At 42.0% G+C, this 19,210-nt stretch overlaps 1 protein-coding gene across 4 annotated transcripts in view; it reads right to left on the bottom strand.

The window, feature by feature from the left end:
- Positions 1-19,210, bottom strand: part of arid5b (AT-rich interaction domain 5B) — a 125,548-nt gene that overhangs the window by 66,332 nt on the left and 40,006 nt on the right. For all 4 annotated transcript variants that reach the window (XM_072557922.1, XM_072557925.1, XM_072557924.1 and 1 more), the window contains one exon: positions 18,906-19,160. In XM_072557922.1, coding sequence (XP_072414023.1) covers positions 18,906-19,160 — 255 coding nt within the window. The remainder of the gene's footprint in view (positions 1-18,905; positions 19,161-19,210) is intronic.

Raw genomic sequence — 19,210 nt, 5'->3', positions numbered from 1 at the left:
CACCACATTAGTTTAAACCCTCCCAACAGCATTAGCACCCCCAAGGAATAATTACAGCTGAAGGAATATTAAGATAGCAGACACACAGAACATCAAACAATGTTCTATTACTTCAACTTGGGTACCAAAGTAGCCAAACTTTAATTTAATTTCATTAATGCTGGTGACCAGCTACCAGGTAAAAAAAAAATCACTTCCAACAGAATTAAGGAGAATATAACTTAATCATGTTTTGCTCTTTAAATAAAACTTACAGGTTACAAATTAACTCAGACAAATATTTCCACATGAACTATTTTCAGAAACTGTTCTCTTAAATCTGTGTAGCTGTTTATAAAAGTGCAGTTTTATAACAATCTAAGCAGAAAATAACACACCCTCCCTGGCGTCTACAAAGGCTGTAATGAAGAGTTGACAGATGTTGTATTTCAACTGCTTTAAGCTGCAAATCTATTTTTAACCAAAAACAACACTGACTGCCTTGTGACAAAGTACCTGGCGAAATTCTGCTGCGATTTCTTTGGTTGGGGAAAAACAAAACTGCACCAAACATCGACAATAATTAACATGGCAAGGTATTGAGGACTAAATCAAGCACCTTTCAATTGACTGAAATTCCTCTATAACCTTTATTCTATTGTCTCCGGATTGTCAAGAAAAAAAAAACGTGTTTTTGCTTTAAAGCATTGTAAAGAGGCTGCTTAAATATCTGGCAAAGCAACTTCCATCCTATAAACACACTAAACCAATTGTACTTTGTGCCAGAATTCATTACAAAAAGTTTCATTTGGTGCTGCTAATTTCTTTTTAAGTACCCATGCCATTTTTCTGAAACTCGATTGATTTTTCTACCCGGAGGAGGATTGAGACAAACATTGTTATAAATGGCGTTATGGTTATGTGTGGTTTTTTTTCGCTATTCTATAAATAACACAGTAATCTCTTTATAATGCGATTTTGCACTGCACTACAAAGAAAAGATCTGGTATTATTTTCTGAGAACTGAACAGCTTTGTATCAAAGCCTAAATCAATGTTTGTGCTCTGCTATTATAGCTGAATGCCAAATAACTATTCAAAGAAAATTTACAACATATGGCACTTTTATTGCTGCATGTAACATAAAACATTTAAAAAAATGATCTTTCTTGATTAAAACTCCACTAAGTAATAACAAAATAATACACTCTTCCTTCTGTGCAAATGAAATAAGACACTAAGTACTGAACACTAAGTACATACACAAATTGGGTTTAAAACATTTTTCTTTTACGAAATCACTTAATAAATTCCAGAGGTAAGGCCACCCTCCCCCCCCCCCCCCCCCCCCCTCCCCCAACCACATTACCCCACCCTTGCCCACAACCCATGGATTAAAAGGTGAACTGTATAAATACCATCCTATCGTGAATTTAATCAGGGCCTGTTGCATCAAACCCATATTGCTCTTAGTGCTGTCAATATTGCTGCAAGATGGATTTCACGATAGAACTGTGTAAATAAACTGCACTTAGACCCAAGTTAACATCCACAAGAATTCTTGGAACTGCTGAAGTTCACATTTTGCTTCTTTGAACTTATGTCTGACCATGTGACTATCCCATGATCGAAGTGCTGTGCCAGAAGAAAGGATTGAGGAGAAGCGAGTTTGACCTTCTATCTAAATACCTCAACCCTTAATTAAAAAACCTGGGGTGTGTTTGTAGTCCAAGGCTCAGTCTGTCACCCAGCATCGAAGCACTTAATCACGGGCACTGCGTGATGAATAACATTCCTAATAATGAGATCTGAACGATGAACATGGAGAAATCTCAGAATGTAGCAGCCAGATAACTAACCCCAACTTGATATCCGTAACGAACAGACTGTTTCCTGACTGATGAGATAAGTGAATGGCTCAGTCTTTCAGATCTTGAAAGCCAGATAAAGCAACTGCTAGTTACTTTTCTTTCACTGAATGAGAGCTTACAAACCACAACCTGGACCAAACTTCCATCCGAATGGGCTGGGACAGCACATTGTATTTGCCAGAGGAACATGCATGCACAGTAAATACCTTCTAACCTTGTTTAACATAATTTGGCTGCTACGAGTGACAGGAAAGCTCCACAGGTCTCGAAACCCTTTCACCCAAACAGATTCATCGTACCTGTGATTTAGCTCAAGATGAACACCATTACGCTAAACTGTGCTCAAAAAATAAACAGCAGGGAGGCTCGTGTTTTTAAACAGGAGAGCTGTGGGATTTTTCAAACACAGGTTGTTATTTCATTTAGGCTAACATTTGCCTAGAAGCAAGAAAAATGCATTTGTAAGCACCTATTATGACTTCAACCTGCTGAAGCACCTCAAAGCCAGCAAAGAACTTCTTAAAATGCACAGCAACCTCTCCCAAACAGAAACATTATTTTGGCCAGATCAAACTGGTACACTGAAGGATAAATATTGGCGAAGATATCAGGAAAAGTATCCTTGCTCCTCTTTGAAGGAGTGCTGTGGGTGGAATATTTTGTATCTTCCTGAGGGTGGAGTCAGGACCTCAGTTCAAAGATGGCCGCACCAATCATTTAGCGCCAGGGTGTCACAACTTCTTTTCACTAAAGACCCTGAAGCGAGATGTGAACCAACAAGTTTTTGGTTCAAAAGGTGACGACAGGTCCAGCAGAGCAAGAGGACTGATTCCTCAAATTTATGGGGAAGGGGGGGCTGGGAGAGACAAGAAATATTTTGGAATAGGACAGATTAAACTCTAAATGAGACAGCTCCTGCACCTGAAAGTAAAGAACAGCTGGGCAGAGCGAGTATAGGATACTTGCACAAGGAAGGTGGGTGGGCAAGCATGCCCGTCTAGGAACTCCTACCCATGAATTTCCACTCACTCCAGTTTTAATTCCACTTCAACACACTTTCCTCAGATTTCTGAATAATCTGCTCTAATTCCATCTGAACAATGGCAATTGTTTGCTGACCCATTTTGAGGTCGTGTCAATACACATTTCAGTTTGAACTTCAAGGACGGACTTGGTTTGTGTAATGAGACAAGCAATAAATGAAAAGGGCACCTTGGCAGTGTATGATTCAGAGAACTTCAATACACGGTTTAATTCAATAAGATGTAGCAATGATATAAATCACTACTTCGTAAGAACAATATTAATAGTATTTTAATGAATTATTAAACATACGAAACAGTGGATCTGCACAGTTTTGAAATAATGTATTGCCAAAACTATATATGCACATATTTGTTTGATGTTGAGAATTCTCCATTTATTATATCAACCAGTCACTTGTAAACAATCAATTCATTGTTCAGTTTGCTGACATTCCACAATTTCTTTTTAATGAATTTCCGATGCATATAAAACTAGCAGGTTCTGCATGGAATATTCCTCAGGAGCAGAAATGACAGAGTTGGGCTTTTTGCGACTTGATTTAGAGTAGTCATTCATCAAACAACGGAGGGGGTTTGTCGGTTGAGGGGGTGGTGGTTGGGGGGGGGGGGGGGGGGGGGGGGGGGGAGAAATGAAGAAAGAGAACGCACCCACAAGCTTTCCTGCAACAGCAAAAGCAAGTCTGAACAAAAGAATTCTTCCTAAAAATTATTTATATGCTCCCCTTTCAAAGCAAGTAATGGCATGCACACTACCGTGAGTCAGTCTACATGTCTGAGTAAATAATATCACACACCACAGCATCATTGTCATTAATATTCCCTGAGGCATAAGAAATGTATTATGTGTTCAGAGGACGAAGTAGCCAAAAGCAAGGTTTTTCCTTATAAAGTAACCCAATTGCTGCTGTACAAATGGAATTTTTATTAGTTTGCAATGCCAGAAAGGAATGCAATTGATAGTCTGATTTAAATCCATTTCCCTTCCTCTCCCCCTTCACGTTTTCTACAAATAAGAAAAATGAGATTTCTAAAACTGTCAGCGAGTAAAACATACTAAAGATGCAAGGGCTCAATCAACATGGCAAAACTTGCATGGGTAGTGCTCCAAACAACTTTAGCTGAACTGTAATTAGCCAGTGCTGCATATAAATATAATTAACTTGAACAGATTCATAAATTAACCATGTAGATGATGTTAAATGGGCCTCAGGTGGGGAAGGGGATTATACTGATGACCAGCTCACAGGATTTAATCACGAAACGCAAATCAAATAAAACAATTTCACAGAAAAGCAGCCAATTCAAACAATGGCCCAATCATATCACTCAACGGTATTTCTTTTTAAAATGGCTCTAGTCATAACATCATGGATTGGTCAGAGGACAGGATGCTCAACCACCTCAAGATGTATTTTAAGTACAAATAACATTAATTTTCAAATTATCTTGCATCGCATGACTAAAACCTGTGCATTATTCTCTCGTTAGCCTTTTAGGGCATGGTTGCATTGCTGCCATTTGCGGTCTATCCCTATTGCACTCTGAGTGCCTTACTGGCAATTTCAGAAGTAATTTCAAGGCAGCCACATTGCTGTGGCACTCGGGTCACATGTAGAATAGACAGGGAATCATGGCAGATTTCCTTCCCTAAAGGATGTGAGTGGAACAGATGGGTTTCTACAACAGTTGATGATAATTTCATTTGCACCATCATTACATTCCAGATTTTTGAGCTGAATTTCAATTCCATCAGTTGGCATGGTGGGATTTGAACCCATGTCTCTAAAGCATTAGCCGGAATCCCTGTTACTAATCCAGCAACTTTGTCCCTTGACTACCAAAGCGAGAATGCATCTGAAATGGCAGAGAATTACCCCTCTCTTCCATGGACTGTGACTAGAGGTCTACCTAACTAGAGAGAGCTTTCAGACCTCTGCTGTGTTCCCTTTGGCCAATGTGCAACTGTCAGAGTGAATCCCAGTGCCAGTAAATGCACACCGTGCCAAGTAATACTTGCACCACAGATGTGCCAGACAAAGGCCATCTCCAACAGCACTGTGGGTGCACCAACGCCTGAAATACTGCAGCAGTTCAAAAAGGCACCGGACAACCCAGGAGGACGATAAATGCTGGCTGATCAATGATGCCCAAATCCCATGAATGATTCTAGAAACTGGTGCCAGGGCCCATGTTTGTCAAAATTTTTATTCAGAGGAATGTTGGTGAAGATGGCCAATCTAATAGGTAAGCATCACTGCTTATGTTAAGTGCCCTTCATGAGCCACACATGCTCCTCACCCCACCCCACTCCACTCCCTCCCCCAACCACCGCCAAGACAAAGCTTCTGCGCTAGCATTTAAAATTATATAGTTACGCATATTATCTCTGTGCTAAATATTCACCAATGTGAAATTGTGAAAGGTTGCAGCAAGAGATACATCGGCATTCACACATGATGTATCTAATATTCTGTTTGTTTGTAGTGTGGAGAGATCCAGCTGAGCTCAGGGCTGGGCCATACTTCCACTTTTTTTTAAGATTCCCCATAGTGTGGAAACAGGCCCTGCGGCCCAATAAGTCCACACCGACCTTCCAAAGAATAACCCTCCCAGACCCATTTCCCTCTGACTAATGCACCTAACGCTATGGGCAATTTAGCATGGCCGATTCACCTACCCTGCACATCTTTGGACTGTGGGAGGAAACTGGAGCACCCGGAGGAAACCCACGCAGACGCGGGGAGAATGTGCAAACTCCACACAGACAGACAGTAACCAGAGGTTGGAATCGAACCTGGGATCCTGGTGCTGTGAGGCAGCAGTGCTAACTACTGAGCCACTGTGCCACCCAAGGATCATTTTGACAAGGTGGTTCGAAAAGCTCCAACATTTCAGCAAGTGGTAAAATTCAGACCGCACATCAACTTCTGGCAAAACATAATAGGAGCTGGTCAAGGTTAACTGGGAGAAATTGAGGACTGCAGATGCTGGAGACCAGAGTTGAAAAATGTGATGCTGGAAAAACACAGCAGGCCAGGCAGCATCTGAGGAACAGGAGAATTGACGTTTCGGGCATAAGCCCTTCTTCAGGAATGAATCCTGAAGGGCTTATGCCCGAAACGTCGATTTTCCTGCTCCTCAGATGCTGCCTGGCCTGCTGTGTTTTTCCAGCATCACATTTTTCAACTCTGGTCAAAGTGAAGACCTTTTCAAATCTCTGGTGCGAAATGTAAGTTCATGTGTGTTTTGTTAATCATCAGTGTCCAGTACCTGTCAATTTGAGGAGGATGAGAATCACAAACTTCTGCCGAATCCTCATGTAAGCGACTAGACCAATTCTCGACAAAGATCTGGATAGGATGAATAGTAGAGGCCTTTTTCCTAGGGTGGGGGAGTGCAAAACTAGACAGCATAGGTTTAAGGTGAGAGGGGAAAGATTTAAGGGACCTAAGGGGCAACTTTTTCATATAAAGAGTGGTGTATGTATGGACTGAGCTGGTAGAGGAAGTGGAACAGGCTGGTACAATTACAACATTTAAAAGGCATTTGGATGGGTATATGAATAGGAAGGGTTTGGAGGGATATGGGCCAAATGGAACTAGATTAATTTAGGATATCTGGTCAGTACAGATGAGATGGACTGAAGAATCTGTTTCTGTGCTGTTCATCTCTTATCTTTGGGGGTGCGGGGGGGGTCACCTAATAAAAAGGTTTACAAAATCATAAGAGGCATAGATAAATTGAATGACAAAAGATCTTTTCCCTAGGATAGTGGGAATCAAAACTAGACAGCATAGGTTTAAGGTGAGAGGGGAAAGATTTAAAAGGGATCTTTGGGGCAACTTTTTCACATAAAAGGTGAGGCGTATTTGGAACAAGCTGCTGTAGATGCAGGTACAATTACAACATTTAAAAGTCATATAGACAGGGACATGAACGGAAAATGGGCCAAACGCAGGTAAATGGGACAGGGTTAGATTGGGAAACCTGGTTGGCATGGACAAGTTGGACTGAATGGTCTGTTTCCATGCTGTATATCTTTATGTCTCGACATGGGATAAGGTGGTCCATGAGGTATTGGTTTGACAAGGACAAGACTTGTCTCAATTTGCTTTCTCTGCTCCACATCATTAAACATGGGGTCTCAAAACAAGATGCAGATTTATTGACAAAGCTGTGGCCATTCTCAGTAACTGGTGGCAAGCTTCTTCCATTAACATACCAAGAATTTAATGTTGTAAAATATAATTCCCAGTGAAAACTCACCCACGTACAATAAAGCAGGCGTATTATACTTTCAGAGAATGACAGTGAATCATGCAATTTGTTCAATTCCTTATCCAAATCATAATTGCGCAATAAGCAAATCTATTGCACAAAATCACTAGCATATTTATACTGCACTATAAATTATACAGGCACTAATTACCATCTGAAATAAATCAAAGTCATTGGGGAGCAACTGCGATGCAGAGCAAAATAAACAGTACATGGAAAATATTAAAATGTTTTTCTTTTTCTGAAGCTTATGCATAATTCGAAGGGATGATCAATTGAAAGCACAAACAGCTTTAATTGCTAATACTAGGAGCTGGCTTCCGGAATGCTGGAATCACTGGCATTTTGTGGTTACTTTCAACTTAAGCCTTTGCTTAGGAGTGCTGGCTGAACCCAAGAGTGAGACACTTGACGAAATGTAAAGGCACTCAATGCTGGCTGATGGAACTCTCAGCCATAAGATAGCCCAAAAGGGGCAGCCCATTAAAATGGGGAGTAGCTGCTCAAACCAACTTCAAACTGCAAACCAAGCAGTATGTGAGACACAGCATCAAGACTGACCTCTTCTCTAAACCCACCGACACCCACAGCTACCTCAACTATACACCCTCACACTGGATTAGTGGTGCTGGAAGAGCACGGCAGTTCAGGCAGCATCCAACGAGCAGCGAAATCGACGTTTCGGGCAAAAGCCCTTCATCAGGATGATGAAGGGCTTTTGCCAGAAACGTCGATTTCGCTGCTCGTTGGATGCTGCCTGAACTGCCGTGCTCTTCCAGCACCACTAATCCAGTATTCGGTTTTCAGCATCTGCAGTCATTGTTTTTACCTTATACACCCTCACACCCAACCTCCTGGAGAGAGTCACAGCCATTGCCCCAGTTCCTCCATCACTGTCACACATATTCCGACGAGGCCAACTTTGACAAGCAAACCTCCAAAATGTCCACCTTCTTCCTATTCCAAGGATTCCCCGCTCTCAAAAGGGCCACGAACCCGGTCCGGCCCAACACCTGCACTTCCACCCTCATCTCATCTTCCCTCCCACTACAGTGATAGGGCTCCACTTGTCCTTACCTACCATCCCACCAGCATCCACATCCAGAAGGTCATCAATCACCATTTCCACCACCTCCAGTGAGATGCCACCACCAGACACACATTCCCTCCCCTCCCTTGTCTGCCTTCTGCAGGGACCACTCCCTCCAGGACACCCTGGTCAACTCTTCCTTCACTCCCAACGCAGCCTCATTACACCTTCCCCTGCAACCGAAGGTGCAATACCTGCTCATTTCTCTCCTCCCTCTCAGTATCCAAGTGCCCAAACATACCTTCCAGATGAAGAAGCACTTTACCTGCACTTCTCACAATCTAGTCTACTGCATTCTCTGCTGACAATGCGGTCTCCTCTACACTGGGACAACGAAACATAGACTGGGTGACCGCTTCACAGAACCTCCTCATCAAAAACACCGAGCTTCCAGTTGCCTATCACTTTAACACACCACCCTGTTCCCTGGCCAACATCTCTGTCTCAGGCTTGCTGCAGTGCTCCAGTGAAGCTCAGCACAAGCTGGAAGAACAGTGTCTCATTTTCCACTTCGGGACCCTGCAGCCCTCTGGACTCAGTATCGAGTTCAATAACTTCAGGGCCTGAACTATCACACTCACCTAGGCTGCCCATTACAGATTATCTATCGTTAGCCACTAGCAGGCTCCATTAACAGCTATTCACCCTCCCAGCCAGATCATTATTCACTCCTTTGTCTATTCTTTCACTTTGGACTCTATCCCCACCTAGCATTTACTCCTTACTCCTTCCCTCCCCTATTTTCTTGCGCATAAACTGACAATTTCCTAACCATCATCAATTCTGAGGAAGGGTCACCAGACCCGAAACATTAATACTGATCCCTCGTCACAGATGCTACCGAACCTGCTGAGCTTTTCCAGCAACTTCTGTTTTTGTTGCTGGCTAACAGCATCTGCAGTTCTTTCGGTTTTTAGTAACCCAGGATACCGAGGTTCAAGTCCCACTGTGGCAGATGTTGAGATTTGAAATTTAAAACTTTGGAAGATAAAAGTGAAATGACGACCATGAAACCACTGTCTTAAAACCCCGTCTGGGTAATTAATGAAGGAAATCTGTTGTCCTTACCTGGTCTGGATTACATGCGACTCCAGACCCAAAGCAACGTGGTTGACTCTCAACTCCCCTCTGAAAAGGTACTCAAATCACTACAAAGTTAAAAAGGAAGGAATGAAACTGGACAGACATCTAGCATTGATCTAGGCACTGTAAACAGCAAACACAGACCCTGCAATGCCCCCAACACCTGGGGCTGATATTAAAATTGGGAGAGCTACCTCACAGAGGAGTCAAGCAGCAGCCTGACATTGTCATACTCATGGAATCATACTTTACATACAACATCCCAAACATTACCATCACAATTTCTCGGGAGATTCACAGTACCATGGTATACAGTTAGGAGGGAGGTAATCTGGGGAACAACAACATTGACTCCAATTGCCAAGAAGTCTCATGGACTAGGATACCTCCTGCTGTTGCACACACAGTCCTCCCTCAGCTGATGAATCAGTACTCCTCCATATTGAACAACACTCGGAGGAGGTAGAGGGTGGCATGGGTGCAGAATGTACTCTGGATAGGGGATCTCAATGTCTACCATCAGGAGTAGCTCAGCAACAGTACTAATCATTGAGCTGGTCAGGACCTAAAGGACATAGCTGCTAGACTGGGTCTGCGGCTGAAGGTGAGGGAAAAACATACCTGACCTCATCTTTACCAATCTGCTGGCTGCAGACACTGATACTGTCCTAGACAGAAGTACGAGTAACCACTGCACAGTCCTTATGGAGTCGCCTTCACATTGAGAATACCCTCCACCTTGTTGTGCGGCACACCATCGTGCTCAATAGGAGAGACCTTGAGCAGATCCAGCAACTCAAGAGTAGGCATCCATGAGGCACTATGGGCCATCAAGTGCAGCAGAATTTTACTCCAACACAATTTGTAACCTTGAGGCCTGGCATATCCCCCATTCTACAATTACTACCAACACATCAGAGCACAAGATGAGGCTGAAGCATTTCTTCAGCCAGGAAGTGCCAAGTGAATGATTCATCCCGGCCTCCTCCAGTGGTCCCCCAACATCACATACCAGTCTTCAGGCCACATGATGTCTAAAAAATGGCTGAACGTACTGGATACTGCAAAAGCTAAGGGCCCTGTCAATATTATGGTGAAATACTTCAGACATGTGCTCCAAAACCTGCCACACAAGCTCCAGTCCCTAGGAACAGCAGCCTGGCAGAAATTACTCTTTTTGTAAAAATGTTTACATTGATGTCCTGTGACACATTACCAGCATTACATAACAAGAGCATGAGGAAGCCATTCAGTTCCACAATGAGAACTAACAAGTCTGAGGTCAGCCATGACCCCCACTGAATTGCAAAGCAGGCTTGAGAGGCTGAACTGCCTCTTCCTGATCCTAGCTTTTAATGCTCCAAGTGGCTCTTCCACACTGAAGCCTGCAACTATAGGCCTAAAAGTAAAGAGGAAGCTTGCATGAGGCATTTTGTACTAATCAAGGTCAGGACCAATCTCAATATTGAGAGAATGTGTTGTGGATTTGTGGAATATAATTTTAGCAACATTTAATTTCCACCATTGCAGAATGCATACTGACAGTCCACACACAAAAACAAGTGCCTTTTTTAAACAAAGCTGGACCAATTGCATCCATTCTTAAGGAAAGTAATCAGCATTGCCTGAGAGGAGAAATGTGGAGTGCTTTTAAAAGATTGTTCAGTCAGCTTGATATTGCACAACCCACTGTATACACGACTGCTTACAAAATACAGTGCTGTCTGATATTTCACAATACATTCAAAAGGCTCTGTGTGTTTAACCTTACACCATATTGATGTGAAATGCAGAGATATATTTCACAAACCTTCCAGCCATTAAACCATACATCAACAATTGACGCAATCTGGCAAAGCAGAGAAGGCTTTTACAAACCGGCCCAAGGAGAGGGATGTGGAAATCATTATGAGAATGTAATATTGCTAATGCATATACCCTGCATTAATGGCTTAGCCAGTTGGCCCAAAAGCAGTGCGGCAAAGCAGATCGGGAAGGTTTCAGGTTCGATCCCCAGTCAATAGTGAGTTAGCTGAGGCAGTGTCTCAAACTACACCAACCCACCTCCCCCACCCCCACCCCCTTCCCGGTCAGAGAGCAGGAAATTAACCTGGCACTCCAAACATGATTGCTGGCATAGACAAAGAGTACCGCCGGGATGTCTTTATAGTCAAATCGCTCGGCACCAAGCACCATGATGTGGAGGTAGCCGGGTGCACGTGGAATTGCAAAGTTCAGGGGAGATGTGAAAGGGTCTAAAATAACGATACAAGATCACAAACATGGAAATGTCACAAACAGTGACAGAAAATTGCATGCGTTATAAGGGGCTTACTCAGTGCAAACGTAGGTTTGTGCAGCTATTGTAGAACTTAACTATATAGAATTAAGCAAGATAACTGAAAGACAGGGGCTGCAGTATGAAAAAAAGAGCAAGGTCTACCAAAGCTCACCTTTTACTAATGCACTATTCTGTCAATCTTGGAAATGGCATGGTTGACTAATCACAGCTTTCATCAAGTGTACCGGAGACTCGGACAGACAGGAGGTGAGATAACCATCACAGACACCCCCACCAAAACCGAATAAACAACAATGAATGTTTCCACCATCTGCCTAAGGTGTCTGTCCACAGACTGACCACTCACTCACCATAATGTGTTTACTGCAGATTCGATTTGTACTAGCCCCCACATCATTACACCACAAGAACTACTGTTCTGGACAAGTTGAAACAGCTCTTTGTCATCGACTGCAAATAACACTGCATTATAGACTCCCCAAACCTCTTGACAGAGAGAGTAGAATGCTTACTGCACAGGTAGTACCATTGAATAAACCTGACAGAACAACAGATGCTTGGCAGTGATTACAAGGCATTAGATCTACTGGAGGTGTTCAAATAGTGTTGCCAATCCCAAGAGAGAAACTCAAAGAATTAGAACATGCTGTGATTAAATAAACCAGAGAGAAGTCCCTTGAATAAGATGTGCACAGTTGCAACTTAAATTGATGCTTCTGATTCACTGGCTTGGTTTCTCTGCTGTAGAACCAGGCATCTTGGGAATCACGATTTTAACAGAGACCACTGAGTTGCATTAATACAGCATCTTCCACGATTCAAGGATGTTTGAAAATGCTTTCCAGTCACTGAAGTGTTTCTGAAACGCTGTAAAGCAGGAAAGATGGCGCCAATTTGTAAACAGCAAACTCCCACAAACAAGCAGTTGTGAACATGGCCAAGTTGTCTGTTATAATGATATTGGCTGAAGGATAAATGTTGGCTAGGACTTCCTGCTCTTTGTCAAAATAGTACAGCAGGGGGACTTGCTATCAGGCTGAGTTGCGTCCTTATGTATTTTTGCTGGAAGTTACATGTATTCACAGCCAGGCACCTATCCTCTGCAGGAAAAAGGAACAAGCCCAGGAATTGCTCTCTCTTGGAATGATACAAAATCAGAAGACAATATCACCCAAGTGCATTTCCATGGCAATGCCTCGATCAGAGTTGACCTCCCAATCAGCAGCACCGTTTTCTCCTACAGTATAAATTGTTGTTCCCTCTGAAAGTTGGCACTCTCGTGTATGTTTTGATGAAAAGCTTTGCCTTCGTGTCTTTTTATATAAAAGAAACAATACTTAACTTTGTGCTAAAATGAGCCCCGTTGAAGCAAAGAATGAAGCAAATCAGAATGGCCTTCAGTGTATGTACATGCTGTTAAGGATACTTTATACATAGAACCCTTACTATCTCACCGACTGTATCCAGTAAGTAGCTCCGCTATCGAAACCTGCAAAGTCCTGGGTCACTCGCCAGCACACTGGGATGGCTGGTCGAAGTCAGGAATAAGTATTGTCGCATCTAAACAATCTCAGATGATATCTGCCAAGTATGCAGGTGTGTGGAGACCTGAGCGAGGACAGGATTGAGCTGGGCAGGGAGACTCTGGAGATTCAGTCTAGCATGAATAATTGGTGTGAACAACAATGGAACAAACTAAAAAAAAGGGCACAGAAAGTACAGGGGATCTGTAAAGTGTAGTGCAACTGAAATTCCAAGCTAATAGTCTGTGTGTGTGATTAGTTCAAAGTTACTACGTAATACATAGGTCACTAATTCTAAAGACATAATTATCACAGGCAGGGAAGGGGCAGCAGAGTGGCTCAGTGATTAGCACTGCTGCCTCACAGCGCCAGGGATCCGGGTTCGATTCCACCCTTAGGTGACTGCCTGTGTGGAGTTTGCACATTCTCCTCTCACCCACGTGGGTTTCCTCTGGGTGCTCTCGTTTCCTCTGGTACAGGTTAGGTAGACTGGCCATGCTAAATTGCCCTGTGATGTGCAGGCAGGGCAGACCATTCATGGGAAATACAGGGTTAATGGGATAGGTGTTGGGTCTGGGTGGGATGCTCTTTGGAGGGCTAGTTTGGACTCAGTGGGGCAAATGGTCTGCTTCCACACCGTACGAGAGCAGAGAGATAGACATCATTATCTACACAGCCTGCTTCGATCAACGTAAACCCACAACTTGTCGTTTGGAAAGTGCAAGTGTTGCACCAGCTTGAGCTCATGTTTCCACTCGATCATTAACAGTGTGATTAGGTCATGGACTCAATCTGGAAAGAAACCAGCACTGATAACTGTAAGTGTCTTATCACAGCTGCTGAAATAAACCCAATCAAACGGTTACACATTTTGTGAATCTGATAACAGGAGACAAATGAAATGTTTAAGGAAGTGTTTGAAGAAAGGCTGATTGCTCCCTTGCCTGCCCATTCTAAACAGTTAACCCAAGAACACAGCAGACCTGATTTCAAAAGGCAAGTGTCACATAACCGGAAGTTAAATTTAAAAAGGGAATTGTTAAAACTTAAGTAACAATTCCTCTTTAGAAACGCACCAACAGTCCAAACTGTTTCGACTGATGGCTTTTGAGAAGACGAAGAATATTTTAACTGAAGTTCAGCCTAGATACCCATCTCCCTATAAAGTCACATCCGTTTCACAACTCCAAGCTCTAGAATATAGTTCAAACATTGATCTTCAGGAATGCACTCCATGTTTCTATAGTCTTGGCTCTTTGCCATCAAAAGACAGGCAGACATCATATCCCCCACCATTTGTTACACTCCATAATCTGGAGAGTTATCTGCAGACAAGACGCACTCATTTTCCAAACAGTGTCACACAAATTGTTTCCGGTGTTATTTTGGGACCAGGTTATTATTTTGGGACCTGGCTAATTGCAGTTGTTCCCCAAAACTCGATGACATTACAAAGCTCAATGGCTGCAAAACTGGACAATGCAGAAACGGACGAAGAAAACAGCGTTGTGTTTCATCCCATGAGACAGAAAGAACAGTATAAACGCCAGGCTCCTGTTGGACGGAATATTTCATCATCAATATCTTCATCAGCTGACCAGCTGCTCTTTCATTGGCTATTTCACAATTGGCTGCTCTCCAGCCCAGTGCCTCTGGGGACCAGAGGCTAACTAGAGAGAAACTCATCCACCTTTTCATGCTATTTCTTCCATCAAGAAAGTTCACTCTACTCTTCCTGACACTCGTCTGCCCAAAACCACTGGAGGTGCCCTGGTTTCTTCATCACTATTAACAGTCACAGTTATAATATTACAGAATAATGTCAGAACTGGCACATGGGAATTACATCGGGACAATAAATACTTCTCCCAAAACTCAAACAGTTCAGGTTTCAATAACCCACCACAAAATCTAAAACCAACTTGTTTAATGATGTTACCCGAAGGCCAAGGGACTGAGATGCAGGGAGGAAGAACCACAGATGATTTAGCTCTCTGCTCACAATGATTTCCTTTGCTTCATTATTTGGATGTGGGCATCACTGGCTGGGCCAGCATTTATTGCCCATCCCTAACAGGCCTCAAAAAGTTGAGGTGAGCTGCCTTCTTGAACTCCTTGGACTGTAGGCAATGCTCCCTCAAAGCTGCATAGATACACAGACGTGCAGTCACGAGGAGCTCCCATGCTCACTGCTGTACATTGATATCAGCTTGTGGAAGTCGCTATCACAATCAGACCTCGGAAGTCTGCACACTGCAGAAAACAGGGAACATTGAGTCTGGATATAACCACAGAGTTTTTTGATCCAGTGACAACGAAGGAACGGTATATTGCCCCAAGTCAGATCAGACAGGAAGTTGCAGACAAGTTATGATAAGTCTGCTGTCTTTTTACGTGGTTCAGGTGACTGGTTTTGCATTGGGCTGTTGGTCATTTGCTGCGGTGCACCTTGTAAACTCTACACACTGCTGGGGGGAGCGGGAGTGGATGCTTGCCCTGAATGGTGTCAAGATTCACAAGTGTAGTTGGAGTTATACTCATCAAGGCAAGTGGGGAGTATTTCACCATATTCCTGAACAGGTTTGAAGTAGCTGGTTGATAATGTTAATATTTGCACTGCAAAAACAAAATAATCATTTGATGCATTCTGCAGGTTGGTTATTTATATTAACTAACACTAATTGCTAAAATTACTTGCTGTTCAGGAACATGTTTGTACATAACAACTTTACCATGGAAACTTGGGAGAAACAGTATTTTCATTAGTTATTTTCATGGTATAACATTCACTCATTCCTCAGCACTTTAATTACACTCCTGTTTAAAGGATGTCTGTTTCTTTACAAAGACACTGCATGAGCCTTGCTGTTGTGATTAACGTACGGACATCGCTATAACTCAATAATGGAATAAGCACAATTGAAAAGGAATGACTATTTAGTAGTCAACCTTGCTCCCAGACAGCGGGAGTCTGAGACTTATTAATGTACGATTTTTACTCCTTCCATTTCCCTTTTATGTAATAAGTAGGTAATGTTTTGAAGTAAATGCAAACAAGTCAGTTTCACTGGGGGTTGCTCAGAGAAGTTTGCAAATTCTAATGGAGTGCTTCTGTGAGTAAGTAGTCAGAAAAACACACCATTAAAGAATTGGCATTTTCTGAAAAAAAAGACTATTGTTCCACCTGCAAAGTAGTGGCACAAAGTAGTGTGTATCGTTTAGTGAGATATTTATACAAGATGGTGGCTAATATTGTACCCGTTTTGTATAAAATAACAGAGAAGTGGAGATAGGTACCAAGACAGACAGACAGACGGGTATTATTGGATAGTCAGGAGCAGTTTATAAGACTGTAAGCTAAATGTTGGAGCCATGTGACATCGTAAGCTATAAGAATGAAGCTTAGGATGTTTACAATGAGCCAACCATGCCTGAGGCCAGGTTACAGCCGTCAACTGGTGCCCTGGTGTTTATCTATTACTTCTATAACATATACTGTGAATGCAATTTTACATTACAACATTGAAGTGTTTTTGTCACAGTGCCAGGATGAGAGATTATTTTACAACGTCAGTGTAATGCAAAATGGCACTCTTCATGTTATGTGATTACTACATTAGAATGGAATCCAGCAGACTTTAGGAAAATTCCATTTACAATACATGCATATACACATACAAATACTGTATTACAAATATCTATAAAACATAAGAGTACTATGTTAAACCAATTTGTTATCCACTAAAAATTAGACACACTTGAAATCACATACTATAATAATTGACTTTAATAATTCCATCAATACAGTTACTTGTCTTTGTGCTCATAAACATATTATCTGAACCAATGAGTCAGCCCATTGTGTACTTTTCCACTCAGCTTGCCTAGAATGGGCAGCTACTTAAAAGCGTTTTTTACAAAAGGAGTTGCACTTTTCCATAGGACAAACATTTAAATGGAAAAAAAAACTGAATTTCTAGTTCCATTGGCTGATAATAATCTGCACAGAAACAAAGTAAAGTAATTTGATAATCTAATGGCAGCTGCAGACCAAGAATTCCAGAGCTCAACAGTTCAAGGTTAATATTTCCAAATAAAGGAAACACGGCCAATATTGCCAACTGCATTTTGTCAGTTTTACTCATTGCTGGCAACAGTCCAACAGAATGTGATTTTTCAGCAAAAATACCTGCTCTGTATCAACAACTCAACCCTTCTCAGAATTGATATCATGTTTACTTTGGTCCCAGAAAAGCTGCAGAATGTGGTAATCTCCAGCTTCCTCAGTTTAACCAAAGCCCAACACGTGTTAATCCCAACTTCCTAACTCGAAGTCAAAATGGTTCACCAGCGCAGCACTGAGGTGATATTGAAATGATGAGGTAGCTCCTCTTGTCAAACAGGAACTCAACTGGTCGAATTCATACTCCTGCACTTTACCCTCCTTTCCCTTGTCTCACTGTTGGCAAAATGCTTTTGGTTACCCCCATCTCTGGAATTCCCTCCAGAAACCTCTCTGCCTCTTCAAGCTGCTTGATTATCTGACTCAATGCCTCCATCCCTGGCAAGATGCCATTTTGACCCTATTAAGCCTTACTGCACTAAAAACATTTAATGTATGCAGCCAGAAAAAAAAGACAAATTTAAATGCAACATGTTATGAAGTGTCCTGAACCTTCCGAATCCTGCAAACTCTGGGTTTTACAAATATTCAGCAAAGGCTGCCCCCTTTGATATTCCAAAACGCTTTACGACCCTATTCCTCGTCTACTTTTATAAACTGATAATTTCAGCAATCAAATGAGAAGGACGAATATCAACAAATTAAACAATTCGGCAGATTTCTAAACATTGAAGTATACATCTTTTCTGTTGTACAAACTGCCACAATCTTTCATACCTGTAGTGAGTACCACAAATAAGATGACAAACTACTATTTGTGAGGAAATGCAGAAGGCAATTCATTGTTTAGTTTATTTGGCTTGGTTTATTGCTCTCATATCTATATAAATTCATGTTTGTATACATACATGCTATAGGTGTATGTAAAAGAGAGAGTTTGTCAAAACTGTATCCTTTATGCGAGATTTACAAGGTAGGATTGGTGTGGTGTTAAGTACTGTTGCTTTCATTTGGATGCTAAAGGTACATAATGTAGAATGGGTGCAAAACATATCGTTGCTGTGTGTTGGCTTGAGCTGGATTGAGGCTTCATTCACAGTTCAACTCTGTCATCACTACAGAGCAAAACGTTAGCGCACCAAAAATAAAGTTTAGTTTTAATGCATCCTCAGTGAAATCATTCTTCCTGACTTTTGTTGCTTTTATTCAACCACTAAACATTTTGTACCAGAAAGGAATTCAAACTTTTGTTTTGCAGCTAACACTGAATAACAAACACTGAGTGTTCATATTTACTTTACAGGTTATTTCTCAAACAGCACAGCTTGAAGGCACAGAACACCCTCTTCTCTAACAATACCAAACAATTTCCGAGGAATCTAATGTGACAATCTAGTGGGAAGCTACACAAAAAAAATGTTTCATTTTAATTTCTTCACTATTTAGCATTACAGGAACGAGTACAGTCCTTGGACTGCAACATACTTTGGCAACCTTAAAGTCTGTTTAAAAAGAGTTATGCAGTCTATCAGTTGGAATTCAAAACTTTTACAATGTCCTCTATTTCAACCACATTGATGAGATTACAACAAAGTGAGAGAAAGTACTTACCAAACTCATCGCAAACGCTCTCATTTTCAATCAGAGTTGGATGATCAAACGTGTCACGGCAGTAGAGGACCCGGGTACTTCCATTTAATATCGCAATGCCACCCAGGGCCATTACAAACTCATTGACCAGCCAAGACGACGATCGGTTTTGAATTCTCTTCAGCATAGTCCGATAGCGGCAGTACTGGGGGTAACTGAGGACAATGATTTTGGTGCCATCAACATCACCACCATCATCATCAGCATCGTCAGCATCTGCAGAGAAACACGCGTTACATGGGTTGACATGGAATGTTCATCACAGA

The sequence above is a fragment of the Chiloscyllium punctatum genome, chromosome 38, assembly GCF_047496795.1.
Source record: "Chiloscyllium punctatum isolate Juve2018m chromosome 38, sChiPun1.3, whole genome shotgun sequence".
In the NCBI taxonomy this organism is placed as follows: domain Eukaryota; kingdom Metazoa; phylum Chordata; class Chondrichthyes; order Orectolobiformes; family Hemiscylliidae; genus Chiloscyllium; species Chiloscyllium punctatum.
Note: the sequence above shows the minus strand (reverse complement) of the source record. Positions and strands in the feature narration are given on the sequence as shown.